The sequence below is a fragment of the Notamacropus eugenii genome, chromosome 6 (genome assembly GCF_028372415.1).
Source record: "Notamacropus eugenii isolate mMacEug1 chromosome 6, mMacEug1.pri_v2, whole genome shotgun sequence".
NCBI classification, from domain to species: domain Eukaryota; kingdom Metazoa; phylum Chordata; class Mammalia; order Diprotodontia; family Macropodidae; genus Notamacropus; species Notamacropus eugenii.
This window is the reverse complement of record NC_092877.1, coordinates 153,487,453-153,513,427: the sequence shown is the minus strand read 5'-3', so window position 1 is coordinate 153,513,427 and position 25,975 is coordinate 153,487,453. Positions and strand designations below refer to the sequence as shown.

The 25,975-nt window shown below is 36.4% G+C and overlaps 1 protein-coding gene and 1 pseudogene across 3 annotated transcripts in view; both read right to left on the bottom strand.

Moving 5' to 3' along the window:
• Positions 1-608: 608 nt before the first annotated feature.
• The window catches only part of RBM46 (RNA binding motif protein 46), a 106,370-nt gene continuing 81,003 nt past the window's right edge, over positions 609-25,975 (bottom strand). The window contains exon 7 of one of the 3 annotated variants that reach the window (XM_072621320.1): positions 609-856. In XM_072621320.1, coding sequence (XP_072477421.1) covers positions 692-856 — 165 coding nt within the window. In that variant the 3' untranslated portion in view covers positions 609-691. The remainder of the gene's footprint in view (positions 857-25,975) is intronic. The other 2 variants (XM_072621319.1, XM_072621325.1) reach the window with 2 other exon arrangements.
• LOC140511977 (ADP/ATP translocase 3-like) lies at positions 5,971-8,402 on the bottom strand (annotated as a pseudogene).

Sequence of the window (25,975 nt, the reverse complement as noted above, 5' to 3'; positions counted from 1 at the left end):
TCAGGGATGAGGTTCTTGATCTGGGTTACAAGGAAGCATAACAGTAATGTCCAGGCAAAGTAAGCATGAGTCAGGGCAGATCATTAGCACAGAGGTTTATTGAAGTCAGACTAGGCATAGATCAGGAAACTACATATACTCACTGACTCAGAAATACTACTTTGGGGCATCATCCCAAAGATGTCAAGGACAGAGAGAAAGTTCCTGTAGGACAAGAACATTTATAGCAGAACTTGGGTTTGCTAGGTTCTCATTAATTGGTAAATGGCTGAATGCAGTATATTGATCTATGGAATTTTATTGTGATATAAGAAATTGTGAATATGACAGATTCAGAAAAGCCTGTATAAACATATGCAAAGTGATATGAGTCAAACAAAAAGAATAATTTGTACGATGACTGCAATAACAATGTGTAAGGAGATAGTATTGAAAGGCCTCAGAACTCTGACCAAAGCAGTAACCAATCATGACTTCAAATGATTGATGATGAAACATAGGTACAGAATGAAACACTTATACTCAGACATGATCATTATCTTGATTTATTTTGCTTGACTATATATTTGTTACCAGGAACAATATCTAGTAAGGGAGATAAATAAAAAAAACATTAAAGCAGAGGAAAAAACAAACACAAAAGGAAATATAGGCTAATTTTATTGTGAACTAGTTAAAGATTTTCACAAGGTCACAAATTTAGAGCTGGAAGAGATCCTAGATGCCACTGAGTCCACTCTCCTCCGGAAACTGAAGTATGGAACAGCTGTGATTTGTAAAGCCAGGCTTTCTTCACTCCAAGTCCACAGCTTTCTTTACTACTGTATGCTTTCTTTTCCACTACTGCAAGCTGCCTCTAAACGAAAATGATAACCCAAAGAAGTTCATAGTTTCTTATGTTATCCTCTTATCTACTCTTCATTGGATTTTGAAATATTTGATAAGTGTCATTCATAATAAAGAAAACATTTTTAAAGGAAAGAAATGCAACTCATCTGAGCATAACTTCCTTTAGACAAAAGATCTATCTCTGAATTTAATGAAAAAGATTTTTAAAAAATAGAATCATATTTTAAATGCAGTAGGGGTATTTCATCACTGTTTTTACTTATATAGCGAAACATTTTATAAAGATAAGAATCATTCCCATTCTCTCATGTTCTCCTTTGATAATTTTTTTTCTGTGCCTATATTTTCACATAATCAATCTGCTTAAACAGGACACCTCTGTAGTTAGCAAATCTCACTAATGTTTCTAATATGCAGTTAATCCTAAGTGAAATATATCTTTTTGAACTGAGTACCTTTAGATATATACATCTAAATGCATACATTCACATATGTATTCTATAGAAAAAAGATTCAACAGAAGTAAGAAGTTAGTTTCATGTTGACAGAAACATTTCCTGAACAGGAAATCTTCCTGAAGATTTAGAACTTGAAAGCACCTCAGAGGCCCTCTTGCACTTCCAAGGCCCTGATGTTACAGATGAGGAAACTGTAGCCCCTGGAGGTTAAGTGACTTATCCAAGATGATACGGGTTAGGGATTCTTGGATTCAAACCTAGGTTCTCTAAGAAGGAATCTAGACCTTTGACACTGTCTCTAACTTTGTAATGTCCGTGAAACCCAAGAACTGTGCCTTATAACTAAAGCATTGCGTTAGGCAAGGAGCAGAAACTGAGTGCTTGTTTGCTGAACGAATTCTGTATCGTGCTTTTTGTGCTTAAAATAGCATTCAAAGTTGGGTTTCTCTAATAGCTGGTGTTTAATACACAGAAAAGTGTTAATGTTTCTGACCTATCCAATCACCCTTAAGGCAACAATAAATGCAGCAGATACATACTCAAATAAAGACTTTCTGTGGAAAAAAATAATAATATGTAATCACTTCATAGAACACTCATTCTCTCCCAAATCATATATACATCACGCCATTCTTGAGTAATAAAGCAATTCCAGCAATTGTGCTTCATTGTGCAGCTCATTCTGGAGAACGCTTAGAGAGCTTACAGGTTTCCTCATTATTCCTCTTATCTGACTGTAATGGACCACAATGACAAGCAAATCATTGGGCACATTGAGGTTGACACCTCCTTTTAAAGAAACCTAAATCAAAAGCAGATGAAGTGGAGGATGTGGGGAAAATCGTGACGATCAGTAGAGTAAGGCAAATCAGGACAGTCCCCCAGAACTGAGGTTTGAGGAGCGCATGCTGCCTTCCCAAGTTCTCAAGGATAATGACTATGCTTTATAACATTCTATGTTCCTAGTAGCACAGTGCTGTATGCCTACTAATCATGACTGAGAACGATCAAGATGATGATAATGTTAACAGCTGGCATTTATGCAATTCTTTAAGGCTTACAAAGCATTTACATAGCTTATTTTATTTGACCCTGACAAATAATCCTGAAAGACAGATGCGATTGTTACCCTCTCTGTTTTACAGATGAGGAAACAGAGGCTGAGAGAGGTCAAGAGATTTGCCCAAAATTACATAGATGATGGGTGAATGAGGGAAGACTTTCATTCGGGCCTTTCTGAATTCAAGTTCAGGGCTTTCTACCATCCAGCTGCCCTCTAGATGATGGACACGATGATGACAAGGATAATGATGATGATGTGGATGATGACAATCACGCATCTGGAACCGCACCATAACCTAAAGAGCCTATAGGCTAGATAGGAGAATGCGGGACTGCCAGCTGATGCTTTTTACAAAGAGACATGAGATTTCTATAACTCCCAACTACCAACACTTTCATTACCAAGACAACGTAAATGAGGTTGGGACTGCTTAATTGGCAACTACAACCCCCTTTCCACTTACACACACACACACACACACACACACACACACACACGCACACACATACACACACACCCCATTCAGGTTGTTGGTTTGCCCCTCAATATTTCTTTTCAACTTTTAAGGATTCCCTGACTGAATAGGAAAGGGAAAGAAGAAGCATTTATATAGTGCCTACTATGTGTCACTTATTAAGCTAAGGATTACTATATTAATTTATAGTTGGAAAAACTGACGTAGAGGTTAAATAATTTACCCAGGATCACACAGCTAGTAAGTATCTGAGGCAGGATTTGAACTCAGGCGTTCCTGACTCTGGGCTCAGTGCACTTATTCACTGCATCACCAGCTGCCTTAATTACAATGCTTATTTTAATCAGATTTTACCTTCAGATAAGTTTTATTTGGAGGAATAAGGGCAGGTAGGTGGTGCAGTGGATAGAGCAGCAGTGTAGGAGTCAGGAAAACCTGAGTCCAAATCTCACCTCAGACACTTGCCACTCACTAACTGTGTGACCTTGGGCAGGTCACTTAACCCCAATTGCCTCATCCTGGGTCATCTCCAGTCATCCTGATGAACATCTGGTCACTGGATTCAGATGGCTTTTGGAGGACAAGTGAGGCTGGTAACTTGCGCAGCCCTCCCTCACTCAAAACAAAGTCAAGTGCAAGTCATGTCATCATTTCTCTGGTGGCATGGTCTTCTTTGGCAATGAAGGACAAATACACATTTAGAGGAATAAAAGCACAAATTAGTTTGCTCCAAACCCTAGACCTTTGGGGATTTGGACCTTGCCAAGAGTGGAAAAACTATCTCTCTTAAGATGTAGGAAGAAAAATGAGGAATAGCACAGATTAATAGGAAGAGAGAGCCAGAGAGATTATCAACTAAATATACCTGATTGATAGTAATGGTTCTTTGAGAATGACAACACATGTCTAACAAAAAGCTTGTAAATCAGAGACACCAAACTATTTCACATTCCACAGTATGTGACCCTGGGTAGGTTACTTAACAGCCCAAACCGCCCAAGTTTCCTTATCGGTAAAATAAAGGAGTTGGGGGAGATGATCTCTACAATTCCTTTCAGCTTGATGATCCAGCTAGATACAAGTAGGTGTAAAATGATTATCTATTTCTTGAGATAATACATATGAAAACACTTTGCAAACTATAAAGAGAAGTAAGGTGTTATAATTGTTTCCAAACAGAAAGAAGTAAAGACAGAAGCAAAGACATTTTAGTTTTTTTCATTTTGAAAAGGCAAAATGACCAAAGATAATTACAGAGGACTGGACATGGTCAACGTGGGAGTTTGTTTTAATTGACTATGCATGGATTTGTTTTTCTTGTTTTCTTTTAATGATGAAAAGAGGTGGGAGGGAAACTATTATAGTTCATTGAAAAAGTAATAACAAGACCCAAGAGAAGCTTGAAAAGGTAAAAAGGGAAAAGAAAACATAAGGGAGTCGATGGAGCTGAACTATTTACATCCCTACATGTGAACATGATACCTGTCATTCTTTAAAATATATATATTTATTTATTTTTAGTTTTCAACATTCATTTCTATAAGTTTTCAATTTTCTCCACCTCCCTCCCCTTTCACCTTCCCAAGACCATGTGCAACCCAATATAGGATATATTCTTATTAAATGTATTTTCACATTAGTCATATATAGAAGAATTAGAACATATGAGAGGAACCATGACAAAGAAAAAAACAAAAACAGAGAGCATATAGTATGCTTCAATTGGCATTCAGACTCCATATTTCTTTGTCTAGCTGCAGATGGCATTTTCTATCATGAGTCTTGTGGAGTTGTATTAGGTCCTTGCATTGCTGAGAAGAGCTAAGTCTATCAAAGTCAGTCATTGCATAATGCAGCTGTTACTGTGTACAATGTTCTCCTGGTTCTGCTCACTTCACTCAGGAGCAGGTCCGTGTAAGTCTTTCCAGGTTTTTCTGAAGTCTGCCTGCTCATCATTTTTTATAGTATTCCATTACATTCATATACCACAAATTGTTCAGCCATTCCCCAGTTGATGGGCATCCCCTCAATTTCCATTTTTTTTGTCACCATAAAAAGAGCTGCTATAAATATTTTTGTACCTGTGGGTTCTTTTCCCATTTTTATGATGTCTTTGTGATACAGTCCAAGTAGTATTGCTGAGTCAAAGGGTACACACATTTTTATAGCCCTTTGGACAGTTATAAATTGCTCTCCAGAATGGTTGGATCAGTACACAATTCCATCAACAGTTTTTCATATGACTATAGATAACTTTAATTTCTTCCTCTGAAAACTACCTGTTCATATTCTTTGACCATTTATCAATTTGAGAGTGATTTGTATTCTCATAAATTTGACTCAGTTCTCTATATATTTTAGAAATAAAGCCTTTATCAGAGACACTGACTGTAAAAATTCTTTCCCAGTTTTCTGCTTCCCTCTTGATCTTGATTGAATTAGCTTTGTTTGTGCAAAACCTTTTAAATTTAATGTAATCAAAATTATCCATTTTGCATTTCGTAATGTTCTCTAACTTTAGTTTGGTCATAAATTCCTCTGTTCTCCATAAATCTGCCAGGTAAACTAATCCTTGCTCTCCTGATTTGCTTAAAGTATCCGCTTTCATATCTAAATTGTGTATCCATTTGGACTTTATTTTAGCATATGGTGTAGGATGTTGGTCTATGCCCCAGAAGCTAGGGTCTTTGGGTTTATCAAGCAGTAGATTACTATAGTCATTGACTATTGTGTCTTGTGTGCCTAGCCTATTCCACTGATCCACCATTCTATTTCTTAGCCAGTTACAAGTAGTTTTGATGATTGCTGCTTTATAATACAATTTGATTATCTGGTATGGCTAGGCCACCTTCCCTAAAAATACTGGTTATTCTTAAAAACTATCACTAATAGTACAGCTAGAATAAATATACATAAAGGGAGGGTTTGGGTATAAGGTGAATCTGAGGGAATGACATAAAAAATAATTAAGGGAATGAGAAAGAGGAGTACCCTGGGAGCAGAAGGGAAAAGTAGAATGGGTTAAATTACTTCACATGAAGAACCATGAAAAACCAATTATAGTGGAGGAAAAGATGGGGGGTGGGATGAGAGATTAATCTTAAACTTATCAGTAACGGCTCAAAGAGGGAATAATATACACCATAAGTTGAATATAGAAATCTATCTTAACCAACAGGGAAGTAAGAGGGGAGGAGATTAAGTAAAAAGGTTGGGGGGAAGAGGAGACTGACAAAAGAGAAGGCACCAGGGAGGGGTAGAGAGAAGCAAAAGGAGGAAAAGGTGAAAGGAGAGAGAACACAAACTGGAGGAAAAATAGGATAAAGGGAGATATACAGTTACTAATCATAGCTGTGATTGAGAATGGAATGAATTCTCCCATAAAATGGAAGCTGATAGCAGAGTGGTCATGTATATTGGGACAATTGACTTCTGGAAGAAGATTTCTAAAGATGAGGGTGGCAAAACTTTCTTCAAGGGTGCCTGGTTCAATGTTCTTAGAGGCATGGCTGGAATTTTCATGCTTTTCCTGCATGATGAATTGAAGAAAGTAATCTAAGTACATCCTAACTAAGGAACCAGTGAATATAGATCATTTAGGATAATTAGCCATACTTAAAACAAGAATCCTATAATATGTCATTTACCACAAACACACTTGAAGCAGAGAGATACACATGTAGTAAAAGTAAGGGGCTAGAGCAGAATCTATTCAGCTGAAGTTAAAAAAATTAAAGCAAGGGTAGTGATCTTGATCTCAGAACAAGCAAAAGCAAAAACAGACATTACTGAAAGAGATAAGGAAGGAAACTATATCTTGTTAAAAGGTACCACAGACATCTAAGTAAAATTAATACTAAATATATATGTACCAAGTGGTATAACATCCAAATTCTTTCTTTTCTTCTGACTCTATTTATTTGCTGAGTAACCAAATGAAACAGGATATCTTTCTGACCTTTGGTACTGTCTACCATAGAAGATGTTGGTTCAACTGTAGCACAAAAGAATCTGTATGACTCAAGTATAGAAGGAGAAGTAGAAAGTTAAAACTACTTTCATGAAACTACCCAATTCAATACCTGTTTTGTATTACCATGATTAATTTAAAAAATCCAGTACTTTTACTGGGCACAGCCCCCAAAACTCACTACAATCAAACCATGTTAGATAATTCAGTTATTACATCACAAGTCTTAGAGTTTTCTGTGTATTTATTGTTTAATGGCAGAATGCCCAACACAGATCATCGTAACTGCCAAATAGTCAGCTGTGCAAAATAGTATATATAGTGCTTAAGTACAAATGGAAGACATGACTTTTTTAAATAAATATTTAACACAAATTTATGGTCCTACAAAAGACCATTTAAATTTTATGGTCTAAGTTGATCTGCCTCCTTGGACCACAGAAACTGTTATATTCCTAAAAACCAACAGAATCAATATACTGAATCATCATCAGTTCCACTGTATGAATAATGGATCACAATAAATGTGTTCCTTTTTCTAAGAGCTTTCTCTGGCTCCCCTACCAAAGTGATCTGTCCTGGATAAAAAGACAACAGGAATTTCTTCAAGGTCAGTGGTCCAAAATGCTAAGTATGGTTAAGTATCCTACGTGATCTATATTCACTGGTTCCTTAGTTAGGATGTACTTAGATTACTTTCTTCAATTCATCATACAGGAAAAGCATGAAAACTCCAACCATGCCTCTAAGAACATTGAATCAGGTCCCCTTGAAAGAAGTTTTGCTACTCTCATCTTTAGAAATCTTCTTCCAGCAGTCAATTTTCCCAGTGTACATGATATCAGCTCCTTTGCGCCCAGACTGCATCATCATTCACTGCCTTACTGTATCAAAGGGATAAGAGACCACACCTGCTACAGCAGTCACTGATTGTGCAGCTTATCACAATATGAGTGTTCTTCAGATCTGAGAGCATACCTTTTGCTGTATCATAGATGCCAAAGTTAGCTGCTCTGTAGATAATTATACCCTGCACTGAGACATTGAAACCTTGATACAAGTCACAAATTCCAGCAGACTTGGTGATTTTCACATGACAGTCTCCCAAGCCTTTGAATTCTCCCTCAGTGCCAAATTTCCCAATATCAGCTGCCAAGTGGGTTCTTGCAAAATCCAAGGGGTAGACAAAGCAGGGAGAAGTGGCTCCAGCTGCACTCCCAGAGGCAATATTACCAGCAAAATACCTCCAAAACTGTGTGTGCTTGTCCACTCCTCCCAAAAATACTTGCTTATACTTATCCTTAAAGGCAAAGTTAAGCACCTGGGTGGGGAAATATCTGATGACATTTGCTAAGTTACCCTGCCAGAAGGAAAGCACCCCTTGTTCCTTTGGAATTTGAACTATACAATCCATTATGCCTTTGTATTGCTTATCTGCAGTAATTTGTTTACTTGAATGCTGCACCTGCAATAGTAGCTAATCACTCTCAATGGGGGCCACTGCCATCTTGGAGATAGCAGCGGTGATGCCACCAGCCAGGAAGTTCTTGGCAAAGGAGATGGCCTGTTCCATTATGGTTATCGAGGGGGAAGGTGTTGGAGTTGGCGAAAGAAAGCCAGGTGAGAGAGGGCCTGAAAGCTGGGGAACTCACTGTTGCCTGCACACAGCCTCTTGCTGCAGCTTGGACTGAAAGCTAACATCCAAATTCTTAAAGGAGAAGTTAAGTGAGTTATAGGTTCATGACCAAACAAGAGATAAGGAGTATTATAAAATGTAAAATAGATCATTTTGATTATATTAAATTTAAAAGTTTTTATACAAACAAAACCAATGCATTCAAGGTCAGAAGGAAAGAAGAAATCTGGGAAACAATCTTATAGCAAGTGTCTCTGATAAAGACCTCATTTGTCAGATATGTAGAGAACTGAGTCAAATTTATAAGAATACAAGTCATTCCCCAGTTGATAAATGATTAAAGGATATGAACAGGCAGTTTTCAGATAAAGAAATCAAAGCTTTCTATAAGCTTGTGAAGAAGTGCTCTAAATCACTTTTGGTTAGAGAAATATAAATTAAAATAACTCTGAGATACCACCTCAGATTGGTTAATATGACAAAAAAAGGAAAATTATAAATGTTAGAAGGGATGTGGGAAAATTAGGACACTGATACACTGTTGGTAGAGTTGTGAACTGATCCCAACCATTCTGGTTGGATCTATGGAACTATGCCCAAACAGAATGTGAATACTCTTCAATCCAACAATACCTCTACTAGGTCTACACCCCAAAGAGATCATAAAAAGGTGACAGGACTTACATGTGCAAAAATATTTATAAAAGCTGCCCTTTTAGTGATGGCAAAATACTGGAAATTGAGAGGATGCCCATCAACTGGAGAATGGCTGAAGAAGCTGAGGTATCAGTATATAATGGAATACTATTGTGCAATAAGAAATGATGAACAGGTAGATTTCAGAAAAATCTGGAAAGTCTTGTATTAACTGATGCAAAGTGAAATGAGAAGAACTAGGAAAACACTGTACACAGTATCAGCAACATTGTATGAAGATCAACTATGAATCACTCAGCTTGTAGCAATACAGTGATCCAAAACAAGTGCAAAGGACTCACAAAGGAAAATGTTTATCCATATTCAGATAAAGAACTCATGGACTCTGAATATAGATCAAAATATATTTTTTTCATTTACTTTATTCTTTCTCATGTTTTTTTCATGCTTTTTCCCTTTTGATCTGGTTCTTCTTTCACAACTGTGACTAATATGGAAATCTGTTTTACATGATAGTACATGTATAACCTACACCAAATTGTCTACCATTTTAAAAAGGAGAGGAGGGGAGTGAAGAAAATTTGGAACTCAAAATCTTATAAAAATGAATGCTAAAAATTGTCTCAACATGTAATTAGGAAAAAATACTATTAAAAATAAGAAATAAGATATACCAGTAAAAATTTATTTTTAAATAGTTTAGAGGCCATATTTAAGTAGGCAGTGGCCATCTTCTACATTTTAAACTCGTTTGCCAAAAAAACTAAAAAATCAAGAAAAGTCAGGCTAACTAATCCAACAAAAACCACAGGATCAAAACACACAGAATAAAAAGAAAGCACAGAAGGTTACAAAAAGAACAACTTTTTTATTTTCTTATTAAACTTTATGTATGAATATTTCTTTTTTAACTTTATATAAGTTTACAGTTTCTTATGAAATTCTCTCCTTCATTTTTTATCTTGAAATGTCTATAATTTTGAAGATTATCAATTTCACAATAAAATATTTTTAATAATTATAGAATAATAGACAAAGCTAGAAGTGATAAGAGAGGTCATCTAATCCAATCTCATTTTATGAATGAGGAAACTGAGATTACATTATTCTGAGAAAGTGTCATCAAACTTCACAATACTTCCAAAGAAGTCCACAACACGAAAGGTTAAGAACTCCTGGAATTAAGAGAATAGGCACTAAACCAAGTGTGATGGCACCATAAGTAAGCAGCCCCTCATCATTTACATTTTCGCAAAACTCATAACTATTATAAAAGTCTCATTATCTCAAAGAGAAGCAAAAGCTGGCTGTCACTCAAGTAACAGAATGAATGATGTGCAGGATAGTCTGGTATGATTGAATGACAAATAAAAAATATTAGGTGTGACAAATGCACTAGAGGCAATTTATTGCAGGGAGATGATGGGTGAGTCATATAACAAGGATGATAGATAATAGATGGATTATCCAATATAAAGATCATGAATGGCTGAAGCTCAAAAATCTGGTGGAAAGAGTCAATGGTCTATTTTGGAAGGAAATAATACCTAGAGAAGGAAATCTTAACCTGTATCAAAAATCAGAGGAGAGAAGAATGCAAAAAGAAAGTGAAGGAACACTGAACAACTGGTGCTAAGTAAACTGTGGGAGATTTTTCCTACAAAGGCAAAAGTTGGGTCCTCTATAGGGGATGCAGATATTTATACTACAAGGAAAGATGATTTGGACCTATGGGTACATTTAGGAAAGAAGCCATCCTTTAAAGGTGAAAAAGGTCAAGCAAGCAATAGCAGTTGGTAAATTCATGCTAAAATGCAGTGAAAGTATTTGTTGATTTGACATGAACAACAGAAGGGTCAGTCTTGACAGAGGAAGCTAAGTGGTACAGCTGATAGAGTACTGGGTCTAGAATCAGAAAGATCTGAGTTCAAATCCAGCCTCAAACACTTACTACCTTTGGGACCCTGGTCAAGTCACTAAACCTATTTGCCTCAGTTTTCTCAAGCGTAAAATGGGGTTAATAATAGCCCCTACCTCTCAAAATTGTTTTTCACTTTTTCTCTTTCCTTCCCATTCTTCAGGCTGGATGCCTCAGAGATGTATCCAGCATGTAATAAAGAATCAAAGAAAGACATAGTGATGAAGGATCTGAACTCTCACCATATTAAGTAACAGTGATGCCACTTGGGTGAGTATAAAATTTATACATAATGCCATAGTGGAAAGCTAAAAACTAAAAACGGGCTGTATACTAAGGCTAACGAACTAATAGCATCTCAGGTTTGCGAGGGACTTAAGGGGACATCTGGTCCAATCTCTATCAGAACAATCAGCTGCTCAGTTCTTTTGATAAGCAGTCATTCAATCTTTCTTTAAAGGTGTCCAGTGATGGAGAACTCATTTCTAAAGAAAAAGGAATATTTTCCCTGATCAAGTCTAAATCTTTTCTAATATTTCTGGCCATAACTCCTAGTTCTACTCTCTGGGATCCAATAGAATGAGTCTAATCCCTCTTCCACAGAACAGTCTTTTAAATATTTGAAGACAATAACAATGTCTTCAAAAGGCAAGATCTCAATAAGCCTTACCTGAATCAGCTACATTACAGGATAAGAAGGCTGGTAAGAACATAAAAAAACATTATGGTGGAGGGGCACTGATAGGTTAGGTTGAAGATGAGAGGGGAGATCAGTGAGGTAACTTCCCATGGCTGGCCCCTCATCTTTATACTCCTGAGCTTTAGGGGAATGTCCTTTTCTATTTGTAGAGAAGTAAGTACGTAAGGATAGAGGCTACTGGAAAATTAACTAGCCTTTCTTCCTCTAGCATTTTCCCTTATTACAACCCTAATTCTTCCTGCACAGTGCTGCCAGACTAATATTCCCAAAACTCCACACATAAAGTGTTATTTCCATGTTCAATAACTGACATTGGCTGTTACATAAACTAAATTCCTCATCCTAATTGTACTGATCCTCTATGATCTGGATGATCTGGCCTTACTTTTTATAGTCAACCTGATTATGACAAACATAAAGCATAGGCTTCAACTACCCTAATTCCCAATTCTGTGTCTTTGCTCATCCCTCATTTATGAAAGCCCCTACCTGCCTACCTACCTACTTTGACTCAAGGACTGGGTCATGTTCCAACTCCTCCATTTTATCCATAAAATAACCATCCTTCAAGGCCCAGGTCAAATATTAGCTCATCTATGAAGCCTTCCTTGAATATCTCCTTTCTGTAATTTTCTCTTTATGTAATTTATTTTGTATGATAATCTATCTACACAATTAGCATTCTGTATTTGCTAATCTATTTTGAAGTTTTCTTGCACAGTAGTCTGATTTTAGTAATATTTTATATCAACAAAAAATGAAAGAGAGGTGGGAGAGAAGGAGCTGGAGAAGAAGAAAAAAAAGAGAAAGAGAAGAAGAAGATTAGCAATCACAAAAGATATTCAAGGAAGGCTTCATGGAGGAGGAGGAGAAAGAAGAAGAGGAGGAGAAGGAGGAAAAGAGAGAATAGGAGAAAGAAGTTTTCAGCCATTGCTTTGATTTTCCTTTTATTAAATATCATGCATATTAAAAATCAATTCATATGCAATGAAATTTTTCTCTTGTTAAAATAGGGGAAAGGTCTACAGATGCATTTATCTACTTCAGTGCCTTTGGGAAAATATTTCTGGTAATCTTTGAAAGGACTTGGTATGTATTGCATTGTGGGTGGCTTTATCCAAAGCCTTACAAAAAAATGGAAAAAGCTTTTGGAGCGTTCTTTCCCATGTACCTTCTTAGGAAGGTACCTTACTAAGAAAACTGAATTTCTGTTGTACTAAAAAGGTTAGAAGAAACAGGCTCCTTTTGACCGAAATCAGAAATTAACATTTTATCTAGTGAAAAATCCAGTAGCAAAATGGATGTGGATTACATGAGGTGTGATGATGGTGTGGGAAAAGGAATTGTTTATTCCAAAACTCATCATAGTCACATTATGAATTTTCACAAGCAATTCTTCCAAAATGCATTTGATTTCTGGATGACTTTTTTCAGCACTCCTAATGCTGGACAGGGCCAGTAGCTGCCTGAATAAAGAATTTTTATTACAGTGATAAATAGATGAATGAAATGTATACAATAAAAAAATAATATTGGCATAAATCATACCTTATAGTTTCTTCTCTGCTTGGTAGTTTATGACTCTAAAATTCCTACTATCATATATATTAATTTATGAAAAAAATTAACACTGGACATATGATAGGGAGTGAGGGAAGGTGGCTATTATCAGAAGGTGAAAGATTAATCAGGTAAGGTTTTTGAAGTTAACCACTGGATTGTGATTAACTTTATTTGGGATCTGTTTTAAGTCATCAACTTGTTCATCTCTACAACATTCCCTGGAAAAAAAGAGCCTTTTGGAAACACCAAAGTCTACATCCAATCCCATCAGAAAAATACCTTATCTTGATTCAATAAATGCTAATCAAAGAGAATTGAGAAAACTACCATGCCTCAAGAGAAATGTCAAAAATCTTATAATAAATAAACAAAGCTTTATATTGAACCTCCTGGGTAGAAAACAAATACGTAAATTCCCACATTGGTCATGTCCAAAAACATGTCTCATTCTTCCCCTTGAGCGTATTAACTCTCTGTCTGGAGGTGAGTAGAATGTTTCATCTTTCATCCTGGGATCTTTTGAATGTGATCAAGAAGGTTTTAAATTGAAAACAGATGGTGAGAAAAACTATTACATATATCTGCCAAGTCAGATACCATGAAGAGTATAAAGTATAATATAAGAAGAAGAGGATTGAGAGACAGGACTGGTAATTCACAGGAAAAAAATTAAGAGCTAACATATTTTTGAAGTTGAAAGTAGATAGCCCTGTAGAGTATTATATTTTATTTGATTAATGTTGAGGTATATTTATAAAGGTACTTTATAAAGTTTGTAGCTCATCTAAATATAAAATGTTTAATATTCTCTTGCCTTTTTCTCTCTCCTTCAATTATCTAACACTATTCTGAATTTATGCTTTAATCCAACATGTCTGATGCTGACCAAGATGAATATGGATCTTAAATATTCTGGAAAAATGCCCTAATCCCAGACTGCTCACAGTCATCCAGATATAACAATGATTCACAAAAACCTAAGAAACCATTTTAAACAAATATCAGTTTCCAAATACTCATCTCTAAGCTAAATAGATTGGAAACCTATAGAAAACAAGAAAAGGAAAATAGAATCATGTAAGAACAGGACAAGATTCAGATCATCTCTGTTATCCTACCTGCTACTGGAGTTGTACCAAGGATTTTTTTTCCTATGAAGAATAAGTTTATATCCCCATGCTTTTATTCAGCTACAAAAAAGGTCTTCTTTGCATCTCTGCAAAAGACCATAGACCATTAAATACAAAAAATAATACCAGGTGGGAAAACTAGAAAACAGCGTGGCAGAAACTAGGTACTGACCAACATCTTACACTGCATGCCAAAAATAAGGTCAAAATTGGTATATGATTTATATATAAAAGGTAATACCATAAGCAAGTTTGGAGAGCATGAAATAGTTTACCTCTAAGATCTATGTATTATGTACCTCTAAGATCTATGTACTATGTATTACCAACAAAATTCAGAAGCAAAACATAAAAAGAGAAATTTCATTTAAAGTTAAGTGTAGACAATATAAAACACTTGAGAATCTACCTACAAGAAAAGCCCAGGAACTAGATGAACTACAAAACACTTTTCATATAAACAAAGTCAGATCTGAACAACTGGAAAATTATCAACTGCTCATACATAGGCCAAGCCAAAGAACTGATGACATTTGAACACAGACCAAAGCATACTGTTTTTCTTTCTTTGTTTTTTCTTTTCCCTTCCTTCCTTCCAATTATTTCTTTATAAGTCTTCTTCTACAAAATGACTAACATGGAAACGTTTTGGATGATTGCATATGTATAACCTATATAAGATTGTTTACTATCTCAGGGAGGGGGTTGGATAGGAAGGGAGGGATAGAATTTGGAACTCAAAGGATTTTTAAAAAATGAATGTTAAAAATTGTTTTTACATGTAATTGGGGGAAATTTAAAAAAAAATAATAGCAGGATAGCAACATGCCCCCAAATCACTTCGATCTGAATTGTGTTGAAAAAGATGAAAACTAGATAATAATAAACACCTTCAAAGTCCCCAAAATCATCAATATCACGAGTGAAAAGGGGAAATGTAAATGTAAAAGCATACTAATCAGAGTGACATAAAGAAGAGACTTCAAGAGCTCTGAGATTGTTATGGTAGCCATAAAGGTGTGGCAGAAAACCTGAAACATCTGCCAACCAGGTTCTGCCAACACTACCAAATGGGTTAGCATGCCAGCCACTGTGATAGAACTGTTTCTATGAATCTAAGAAACAGGTGGATGACATAGGGTTGCAGGATGGCTCTACTCAGAAATCATCATGATGATCGGCTTATCACAAAGGAGAGATGAACTCTTGCTCATGCTCTGATACCTTGAGAAGGCAAGATACATCAGGACAAATCAGAAATACCAATACTCCACTACTGGAAATGCTTTGTTAAAGACAGCAAAGACCACTAACAAAATTAGAAAGAGATCTCACCAGGCATATGAAAGTCAATTAAAGTTAGCAAGTATTTACTGACTACTTTGTGTCAGGCATGAGGCTAAGAGTTGAGTGATATGCAAGGAATCCATATTGCTTTTTGTTTACGATACTTGGAGCAATTGAAACCTATGAAATAGTATTCACAGTATACATTTAGCACAGAAAAAAAGGACAACAATGCGTCTAGAAGGTCTTTAAACAATAACCCCCACAATGTTAACAAAATATGGTATTCATCATCACAATGCTGTTACAGAAAAAACTAGTACTTCTGCATCAAAAAGGAATAAGATTCATTAATATCTGCAGAGTACAAGGTAAACTGGTCAAAAGGTTACAGAAATACCATCAGAAGAAAGAGGTATGCCACAAATTACCTTTCACGAACTTAACTGACAACCACATGGAGATAAAAATTTATCAAACAAATGATCTAGCCATGTAAGTTTTTGTTTTTGCAGAAATGGAGGAATTTTTGGTAGCAAATGAAGGTTAGATCTCTACTACCAGAAAATACAGAACAGTTATCCTTAAAGAGCCTGGAGTTAGTAATCAAAGCAGATTACACAAGGAAATGATAGAAACTGTGAAATATGTCACTGTAGGCACTAAAACTTAGCACTAGAATACCTAGTTGGGAAATGCTTTAGGAATATCATACTAGTAGATATGTGGAGAATAAACTGGAGGAAGACCAATTAGAATGCTATTATAATAGTCTAAGCAAAAGGTAGGGGCCAAATTAGCGTGGTCATGGTATGGATGGTGAAACAGGAACAGAGGCAAGACCTATTTCTGTGGCATGTGAAAAGTCCAAGAGACATAATTTCTAGGTAACTAATATTCATTTATTCTGGCTAGAAAATAATTTTGAAAATGAGGTTTGTGACTTTCTCTCATAAACCAAGGATACCTGCTGGTATACTTGAGAGTTGAGAAATCAACTCTGATTAGTTAACAATCAACAAGGGAGTGAATATATTAACAAGGAATTGGGCCAACAGTCCTCAGCTACTCTTGTTAAGAACATGACCTTACCAAAAGACTCAGCCACCTCCAGCAAACTAGACAAAAGAATCCATCTCTAATAGTCTGATTGGTTTCCCCTTTCATAAGCTGGGTCACCCAAAATTCTAATGGAAGATTCCAAAGACAGGGGCTTATTTCTTAATAAGATCTCACCTAGACCGTATTCTGTCTGTAAGGTCTTCTAGTTGGGTGAGGTCCCATCCAAGATCTTTATCTTGTATCCTGAAGATTTGGGCAATCTCATCTGTCAGTAATGTCCTTCAGAAGGCGACTAAATAACCTGCAAGGGCTGATTTCTGATGATGAAATGGCAAGGGAAAATCTTAATCTTCATTTAATAATTGATTATTAATATAAGAAAAAATAATCATTTCTAATCAATAGCGATTTAGAGCATTTTTTCATGTCTATAAATAGCTTTGATTTCGTCTCAAAACTCCCTGTTTATATCAATGGGGGAATGACTCAGTTCTCTGTATATTTGGAAAATGAGACCTTTATCAAAGAAACTTGCTGTAAAATTTTTTTCCCCAGTTTTCTACTTTCCTTCTAACTATGGCTGCAATGGATTTGTTTGCAAAAAACCTCTTTTTAATTTAACATAATCAGAATTATCCATTTTTACTTCTTGCAGTGTTCTCTATCTCTTGCTAGGTCATAAATTCTTTCCTTATTCACAGATCTGACAGGTAAGATATCCCCCACTCACCTGATGTGCTTATGATGTCATACATTATGTCTAAATCAAGTACCCATTTTGACCTTATCTTGGTATATGGCATAAGGTGTTGGTTCATACCTAGTTTCTGCCAAAGTGTTTTCCAGTTTATTCAGCAATTTTTGTCAAATAACAAATTTGCAACACAAAAGCTTCAATCTTTGCATGTATCAGACATGAGATTACTATGGTCATTTCCTACTGCGTCTTGTGTCCACCACTCTATTTCTTAGCCAGTACCAGATTGTTTTGGTACTGCTAGGCAACCTTCCTTTGTATCTTTATCTTCCCTGTTACCATAGTAACTTTTTGTGGTCAGGTTTTTTTTAAATTGTTGTTGGCTTATTTTTCCAGACTATTTTGTGACATATAAACTTTATGTTAAAATTGAACTTTGCTCCTGGTATAGAGTTGATACTCTCCCAAGCTCCAGGCCTCTCTTGTTGCTATTTTCAAAGCTAGCTCTGAGAGTCTGTAGGTTTTCGGTTCTTCCAAAATGGTATGATCTAAGAAGAGGTGTGGTCACTGCTCTCCTGGCCTGTGCTCTAGTCTGTGAACAACCACCAGAACTCTTCTTTGTCCTGGAAACTGTGACTAGGGCCACTGAACCTCTGCAATCACAAGTTCTAGTGAGCTAATGCTCCTCTTTGCCCTGAGACTGCTACCAGAAACCTCATGTAAGCAATGTAATAAAGTCCTGCACCCAGTCCCATCAAAGAATCCCCTGTAATCTCCTTCTGACCAGGTGTCAGATCAATTTATCATCTGTGAGTTGAGAGTATACTTTGCAGTGCTCATACTGGTTTCATTATTGGCAGATTTTAAATCACATAAAGGAAAGCCCAAGGCTTTAAAAAAATGGGAGTAAAAGCAAACTCCTCCAAATAGCTCTAAAAATGACTCTAAACAAATTCTAGAGCAGTAGAATTCACAAAAAGAAAGAGTGAAACCAATTTCCAACCCAAGAGAACCTGGTTGGTCAACAGAAAAGTTCTATTGCACCAGGCAGGGAGAGGAACACAGTCCAGCACAGGCTGTACCAGCAAGCCTCAGGGAACTGAATCACTGGCAGCTGAGGGGATTTCCAAACTTTTCAACCCACAAATGCCAAAGACAACTTAGAAGATCAGTAGAAAAAGTCTGTTGGACCTGGGTGAGAGAGGAGCGCAGACCAGCCCTGCCCCTAGCACAGACCTGGGGCAACAACAGCTCAGCAGCAGCTGCTTTCAGAGCTCTCAGCCCATAGATGGTAAGGAAAGCAAACAACTGATCAGAAGGAGATTACAGGGATCTCCTTGCTGGCACTGAGGCAGGATTCTATTGTTTGGATTTGGATTTCAGTCTCGGCACGTCTCCTTAGCTCATACCACCTTAGAACCAAAAACTTACAGGTCCCTAGAAGTATCTCTGATAACAGTTGTACAAAACACCAGGACGCAACAGAATAGAGAAAAGAAACAAAAACATATCATAAACTTAAATATTGGAACGTAATTACAAAGTAAGAGAGAAAAAAAGCATGTCATCTCAAAAAAGCAGAACATGATAGGATTCAAAATATGTAACAATAAATTTTCATTTCAAGAAAGCTTGTGTGATAAATACTGCATGTTGTGTTGAGAACTGTCCATCTTTGCTTCCTTGTAAGTTTTCTTTTGTTCTCTGCTGTGCACTTTTTTACTTTGTTCTTTTCTCCCTCCCACCCCAAAGGCTGTAATTAAGTTTGCATGTTTTTCTACAGCTATAGATATATACATACACATATACATATATGCATATATAGACATATACTTTTCCAAACAAAATCTACTCCTGATCTTTGTTTTTATGTTTATGCATATCTCTTGTTTCCTATCCCTCCTGCCTCCTCTATTTTACTTCTACCCACTACCTTGCCCTCTTATTATTTGCCTACCCCCTTCCAAGAATCCCTCCCCTATCCCCATTCCCATAAATCTAAACACTCTTCTATACCCCCCTTTTACTTACCCCCACACCCTTCCTTCTAAAGATCTCTTCCTTGTCCTCTCCTCCTTCCCTATCCCCCAACTGTTTTATTTCTTCTGAATTTAGACTTCTATAGTCTACTAAAAATACATGTATTGTTTGCTCTTAAACCCAGTCCTGATGAAAGTAGGTTACCAGAACTACCAGCCTCCTCCCCCATGTAATTCCTCTATATTGATCCCTCCTCTTGCACCTCACTTGCATAAAATACTCTTTTTAGTTGTTTCTAAATGATTTTACTTTTTAAATCTATACCATACTCAGATTTATTAAAATTGTTTTTACATGCAATTTGGAAATAAGATATAAAGGCAACATGGTATAGAAATCTATCTTATCCTATAGGAAAATAGAAAAGGAAGGGGATAAGAGAAAGGATGGTGACAGAAAGGAGGGCAGATTGAGGGAAGAAAGGGGTAATCAGAATGTATGACATCATAGGGGGACAGGGAGAAAATCTGGAACTCAAAATCTTCTGGAAGTGAATGCTGAAAACTAAAATAAATAAATAAAAATTAAAAGAAACAAAAAAGACAAGCAAACAAACAAGAAAAGCCAGGGACAGCCAAGGATGCAATGTCACTGGGTCTGAGTTGCCAAGCATGCAGACACAATTTAGTTAAAGTCCTAGGATGTGATGTGATGGCTTTCCAGCCATGGCAGCAGAAAGAAGTAGGGTCAGCTATGATTCTTTGGAAATTCTGCCCTCAGATTTGGCCCATCTACTTCTTTTAAGCTCAGTACCATTTCTCCTACTTGAAGAGTAGGGCACCTAATCACCTCCAAACCAAGGCAGATGGATGAGGTCATGGGTTTTATAGAACTGGGCTAGGATGTCCTTTAGTCATGACTATTTGTCTCATGTCTGATACTGTGGTATCAGACCAGAATCACACCAGAAACTGACCAGAATACTAAATAGGTAAAGTAAGCATAGGGGAAGAAGGTTTCCTGAAGAAGCAGGAAGAGGATGAAGCCTCATGAGTCTCAAAGAAGATAGAAATCCATTCTTTCACCATTTTTTACCTCTCTGATTTTTCTGTTTTTCTCAAATTCTCTAGTGCCCAGAATTCTTCCATATCTCTGAATCTCCCCGGCAAGGTGCTGGGCTGACCACAAAACCCCAGGATTTGCTCCGCTCAGTTTGGGAAAAGAGGAAATTAATAAAATTTCAGCCCTCAGATGGAGGACAGATTTTTTTCACATGCTGATACAGCAGGAGATTTGGTGCTCAATAAGAACAAACAGAGAAGGGAGACAGCCATCGTCCCACAGCAACAGCAACATCATGGCAGCACACAGCCTCTGTGACATCTCTATAAATGACTTTTAAATTGACAAACTGAGAGGTGTATGACTGCGTCTGCTGCAGACACTTGCTCCAGCAGCAGGAACACTGAGAGAAATAAGCCATCCAAGAAGAACAGGCAGCTCCTACGCCATCCTCTGCCTTCCTTCCACTTAACTGTGTGTGTGTTTTCTAATTCTATGAGAGAATAGATTTGCCAGATTTAATATTATTCCTCATAAATACCTGTGCTCAACTCTGTCCTTATGTTGTCTGGGTCCCTTTGTTTGTGGGATGGAAGCACAATGAGAGCTATACAGGAAATAGAAACCTTCCCTAGTCAGGGCTGAAAGCTCAACTCCAGACCATTGTTAGAGTTTTGTTCTCTAAGTGGGGGCATAAGTATGAGCTATTTCATCACTACACTTTCAGCCACAGAATTACTATAAATGCAGGCAATTTTTTATATATCTGCCCTATAGACATGAATGATGTTATTAATTTATTATTCACAGCATACATTAACATTATTAAAGGACAAGCATTATTATCCTCTCTACATTAAAGCTTATTGATTTGTCTGGATGGAACTATGAATTTATTAGTGTAGAGAATTTCCTATTGAGGAAATTAACAATATAGATTGTCATGTGTTGTGTAATGTATAGTCTTAGTTGCCGGGGGCACTGCATAATTAAATGTCTTGTCCAAGAACCCAAACAGTATGTGTGAGAGGCAGGATTTGAGATCCATATCTTTGTGACTTTAAGGAAAGCTCTCTAATCATTACAACATACTGACTTTTAATCTTTTATTTGTAAGATCTGAATATATAACATATGCTTATTTATTGCACGGATGATATATAACATGACTGCTAATATAAAGGACATTGACATTACTTATAATAATTTCATACAGTTTAATCAATTGCAATTATGAAAAGATTAAAAGAGTCCAGGAGTTACAATGCAGTATTGTGGGCAACAAACATTTTATTTCTTTACTAAGCAAAAAAAAAAAAAAAAAATATGGCAACCAAGTGCCATAATGGTTTAGAATATAAAGTCGTTTATGAAATTTTATCAAGAAGGATAATGGAAGATTATGGACCCCATAAAACAATGCATAATAATGTAGGGGGAAAGTCCAGCAAGAAATTTAACAAAGTAAAGTCATCCTATAGGTATTTAAAGATAAAAATGGAAAAAAATTAAAAAGAAACATGTTCTTTAATCTGTGAAAAATTTTATGCCAATTTTTCCACCATTAGGGATAGCAGATCCACTACATTTGGAATCTGATGTTACATTCATGACTGAATGTGCCACTGCATGAGGAACTGGAAATGGGATCACAGAATACAAAGATGGGCAAAACAGCTGAACTGGACCTAATTAATATAAGTAGAGGAAACCTATGAGGATCCCTGTAGGCAGCCTGATTTTGAGGGCACTCGGGAATATAACTCAAAGTATCTGGAGGAGATAACAAAACATAGAAAAATCTGCCTCTTTTTGTTACAAAAGAACAGGGAATAGATAGAACATCAGTATAATTTCATAAGAATAATCTGCACACAAACTGAAGTCATTACAAGGGAACAAGTAGACTTTCAGAAGGAATATTTGATGGGAAAACACAAATGTTCACCATTTAAAAAGTATTTGATTAACTATCAATTCAGTGGCACAGAATTATTCTTTAAAGATTCTCCTCCACCAAGATATTTCCCTTACATATGTCAAAAGTATACAGTAATCCTTGGAAGAGACTGCAATGAGAATTTTTTATGGTCTTCTGAGGCAGCTACTGAAATCAAGATGTGAGTTTAAATTTGACCTCAGACACTTACTAACTACATGACGCTGAGTAAGTCACTAAACTTGTTTGCCTCGGTTTCCTCACCTGTAAAATGGAGATAATAAAGCAGTTACCTCCCATTTAGCACAGTGTCTGGCACCTTGTAGGTACTTAATAAATGCTTGTTTTCTTCCTTCCATTAACATCAAGTGAAAAACAAAACAGGGAGAGAGATGCTTCTTATACATGTTCACCCCTGTCATGGAGGTGATCTGGCTACAGTCCAAGTCAAAATAGGACTTTCTGTAGGTAGTGAGGTCCTGCAGAAACTGCTCTTTCTAGATGACATTATGCTGATCATATCCCAACCCATCAAACTCCTAAGTGAATCCACAATTCTAAAGAGTTCGGATTAACTATCCACGTATATACACAAACACACACATCTCAAGTATATTAAAAATGCCTATTGCCTACATTATGAGATGAATATGGGTGAATGGTCTACAGAACTTTACCATCTGTATGTATATCTGAGAACGACAATCCAAATTGAAAAAAAAAAAGTTGGTCCCAAATTTGAAGTAGAGATGAGTGGACACCACTGAGAAATTGTAAACACCCATCTTTTTTTGTATCAATACCCTTCCAGTTGTAGAGCTGCAAATCATAGAATACTATAATCTCTGAAGAACTAATATCAAGATCATCTACAACCATATGCAAATTGAGACAAAGTAAAACAATTAAGTTCACTACCATTCAATAAACCTTGCAACTTTTTACATCTTAATTACTTTTAATATACAAACTGCCCTATTTTTGCTTCAGTCACTTGTTTTAAATGCCTTTGAATTTAGTTCACTGCATTTTCACAAAAAGTCTTTAATTTATCATCATGACAGCCTACAATATGCTGAATATTAAGTGTACCTTTCATGAACAATCCATTTTTCCAGGTCTAGACTTGATTATAACCCATATTTTAGTGGAATTTAAATCAGGAGCATTTCCTGTGGCATTTTTATCTTTTATTAATTAGATAAAATTTTAAACTTTTGTGATATGTGACATGGTCCAAGGTCACATTCTATCATTCCATATCTACTTAGGAATTTCTATAATTCTGGAACAATTCTGTTTCTCAGTAGATCAATATACTTATCAGAGTCCCGCGTTCCTTCAGTGGAGACAAGACTTCCAGTTCCAATTGAAATTTTTAAAAATCTTCAAAATATAGTATGATGGAGAAACTGAAACCTTCCAGACTCACTTGGACTTCTGTCAACTCTTTTAGTATAGCCTATAAATAGTTTTATATTTTCAGCAGTTTAATATTTTCCAATCTTCAGGACTATAATCTTGTGCTTCATAAACTATTTTTTAACTTCATGGAAATAGTTAGCAACTAAGTTGTCTTGTGTTTTTTTTAAATGAGTCTCTCCCACTTTCAAACAGCCTCTGCTGTTTTGTAAAGGAATCAATAACCACACACTATGGGCATCTCCAGCTTCCAGATCTCTCTGCTGGTATTTGCTTGCTTTCTGAGGCCTCATTATTTCATTTTAAAGCAATCATCTGTCAGGTCTTTGTTTTGAATTTTTGCTTTTTCTCTTTGACCACACTTTTCCCTTGGCATTTCAGCATGACTGATCCTGCTCCATCATGCACGTCATCAATTCCTCAAATGCTTTATTTCCCCACACCAACAGCTACTGATAGTCTTCAATGGTCAATGAAGTGCATTTTTTAAAAGCTACATCTTTTTGCATGTTTCCTTGGAATAATATCCACTCTGAAAACCAAGGAATTAAAAGTATAGCAAAAGAGAGCAATGAAATAGCATTCAGCTCACAGAAATAACTAAAACTAAGGAAACTCATTCAATTCTCTTTTATCTGGTCAAAATCAGACTTCTGAGTCAGCCTGCTGCCATTAAAAGCTCACGTTCTACCACGGCTATCACAAAATGAAAAATGTATAATTACTGCCTGTCCCTAGTCATTTGAACACCACTCTAAAGGGTAATGGAGAAGTTGGTGCATGGTGGGCTTGATGTTCTACAATTCAATACAAGCAAGGAGTTATGGTAAAGTAATGATCTCATCAGAGAAATGTTATGATTGTGGAAAAAAGATGGACTGGTCATAATGCAACAACAAGGAATAACACATTCTCTGCTTATATATGTTTGCTATTGTTGTCCGGTCGTCTCAGTGTTCGATTCTTCATGACTCCATCTGTAGGTTTTCTCAACAAAGATACTGCAGTGATTTGCCATTTCCTTCTCCAGTTCATTGTACAAAAGAGGAAACTGAGGCAATCAGGGTTAAGTGACTTGCCCAGGGTCACACATCTAGAAATTGCCTGAGGCTAGAGTTGGACTTCAGTCTTCCTGACTCCAGGCCCAGAACTCTATTTACCATGTCACCTAGCTGCCCTCTTATATATGGGTTCTGTCAATATCATAGGATCGTAGATTTAGAATTGGCAAGATCATCAGATCTGCCCCTTTCATTTTCAAGATGAAGAAATTTTGGTTCATAACAGACTTGATTGAGATCATATAGGTTAAGAGTTAAGTGGCAGAGGAGTAGATTTAAATAAGTCTTCTGTCTTCAATTCAATATGTTAGATGGAACCCTGTAATGAATTCCTGGGAGAACAAAGACAGATGAGAGGCACATAGGATGGACAGTCATAGATAAAGATCAAATTGTACCAGTCGAGAGAATAACCACATCACTGGGTTATGAGAGTGTTACATTCATAAAGAACTTTATATTAACTCATTTGAGCTACATATCAACCCTGTGAGGGAGATGCTATAGTTACTACTATACACATTTTACAGATCAGAGGGCTTGTTACTTGTCTTTGGTTACACAGCTAGTAAGTGTCATGGTTTGGTCAATCAACAAACATTTATTAAGGTCTTACCAGGTGTTGGACACTGTGATAAGCTCTGCTTAAGGTAAAAACACAGATTTAAACCGAGGTCCCTGACTCCAGTTCTGGCATACTGTATGGATCTGAATCATTTATAGAGTATAAGATAAACTGTGGACTTTCCACTGAGTTTGGTTTGGAGTTGCGTCTGTTTGATTGGATTGCATTCTCATCTTGTGGTCATCTCTCTTTCTTAGATTCACTGCAAACCAAAGTAGAACCTATCATTTTGAAAAGGTTAATGTGAGCTGGGCCTGGATTTTAACAAAATTCTCAGGGAATATTTCCTATTCTGAATGGTCAAATTCCCTGCTTCTTAAATATTGTTATTAGTAATAATGTGATGATATGATTCATATGTATGGAGTGCCTAACTAAAAAGAACTTAAGGTACCTTCCTAAATGTAAGTGGGCCCTAGAA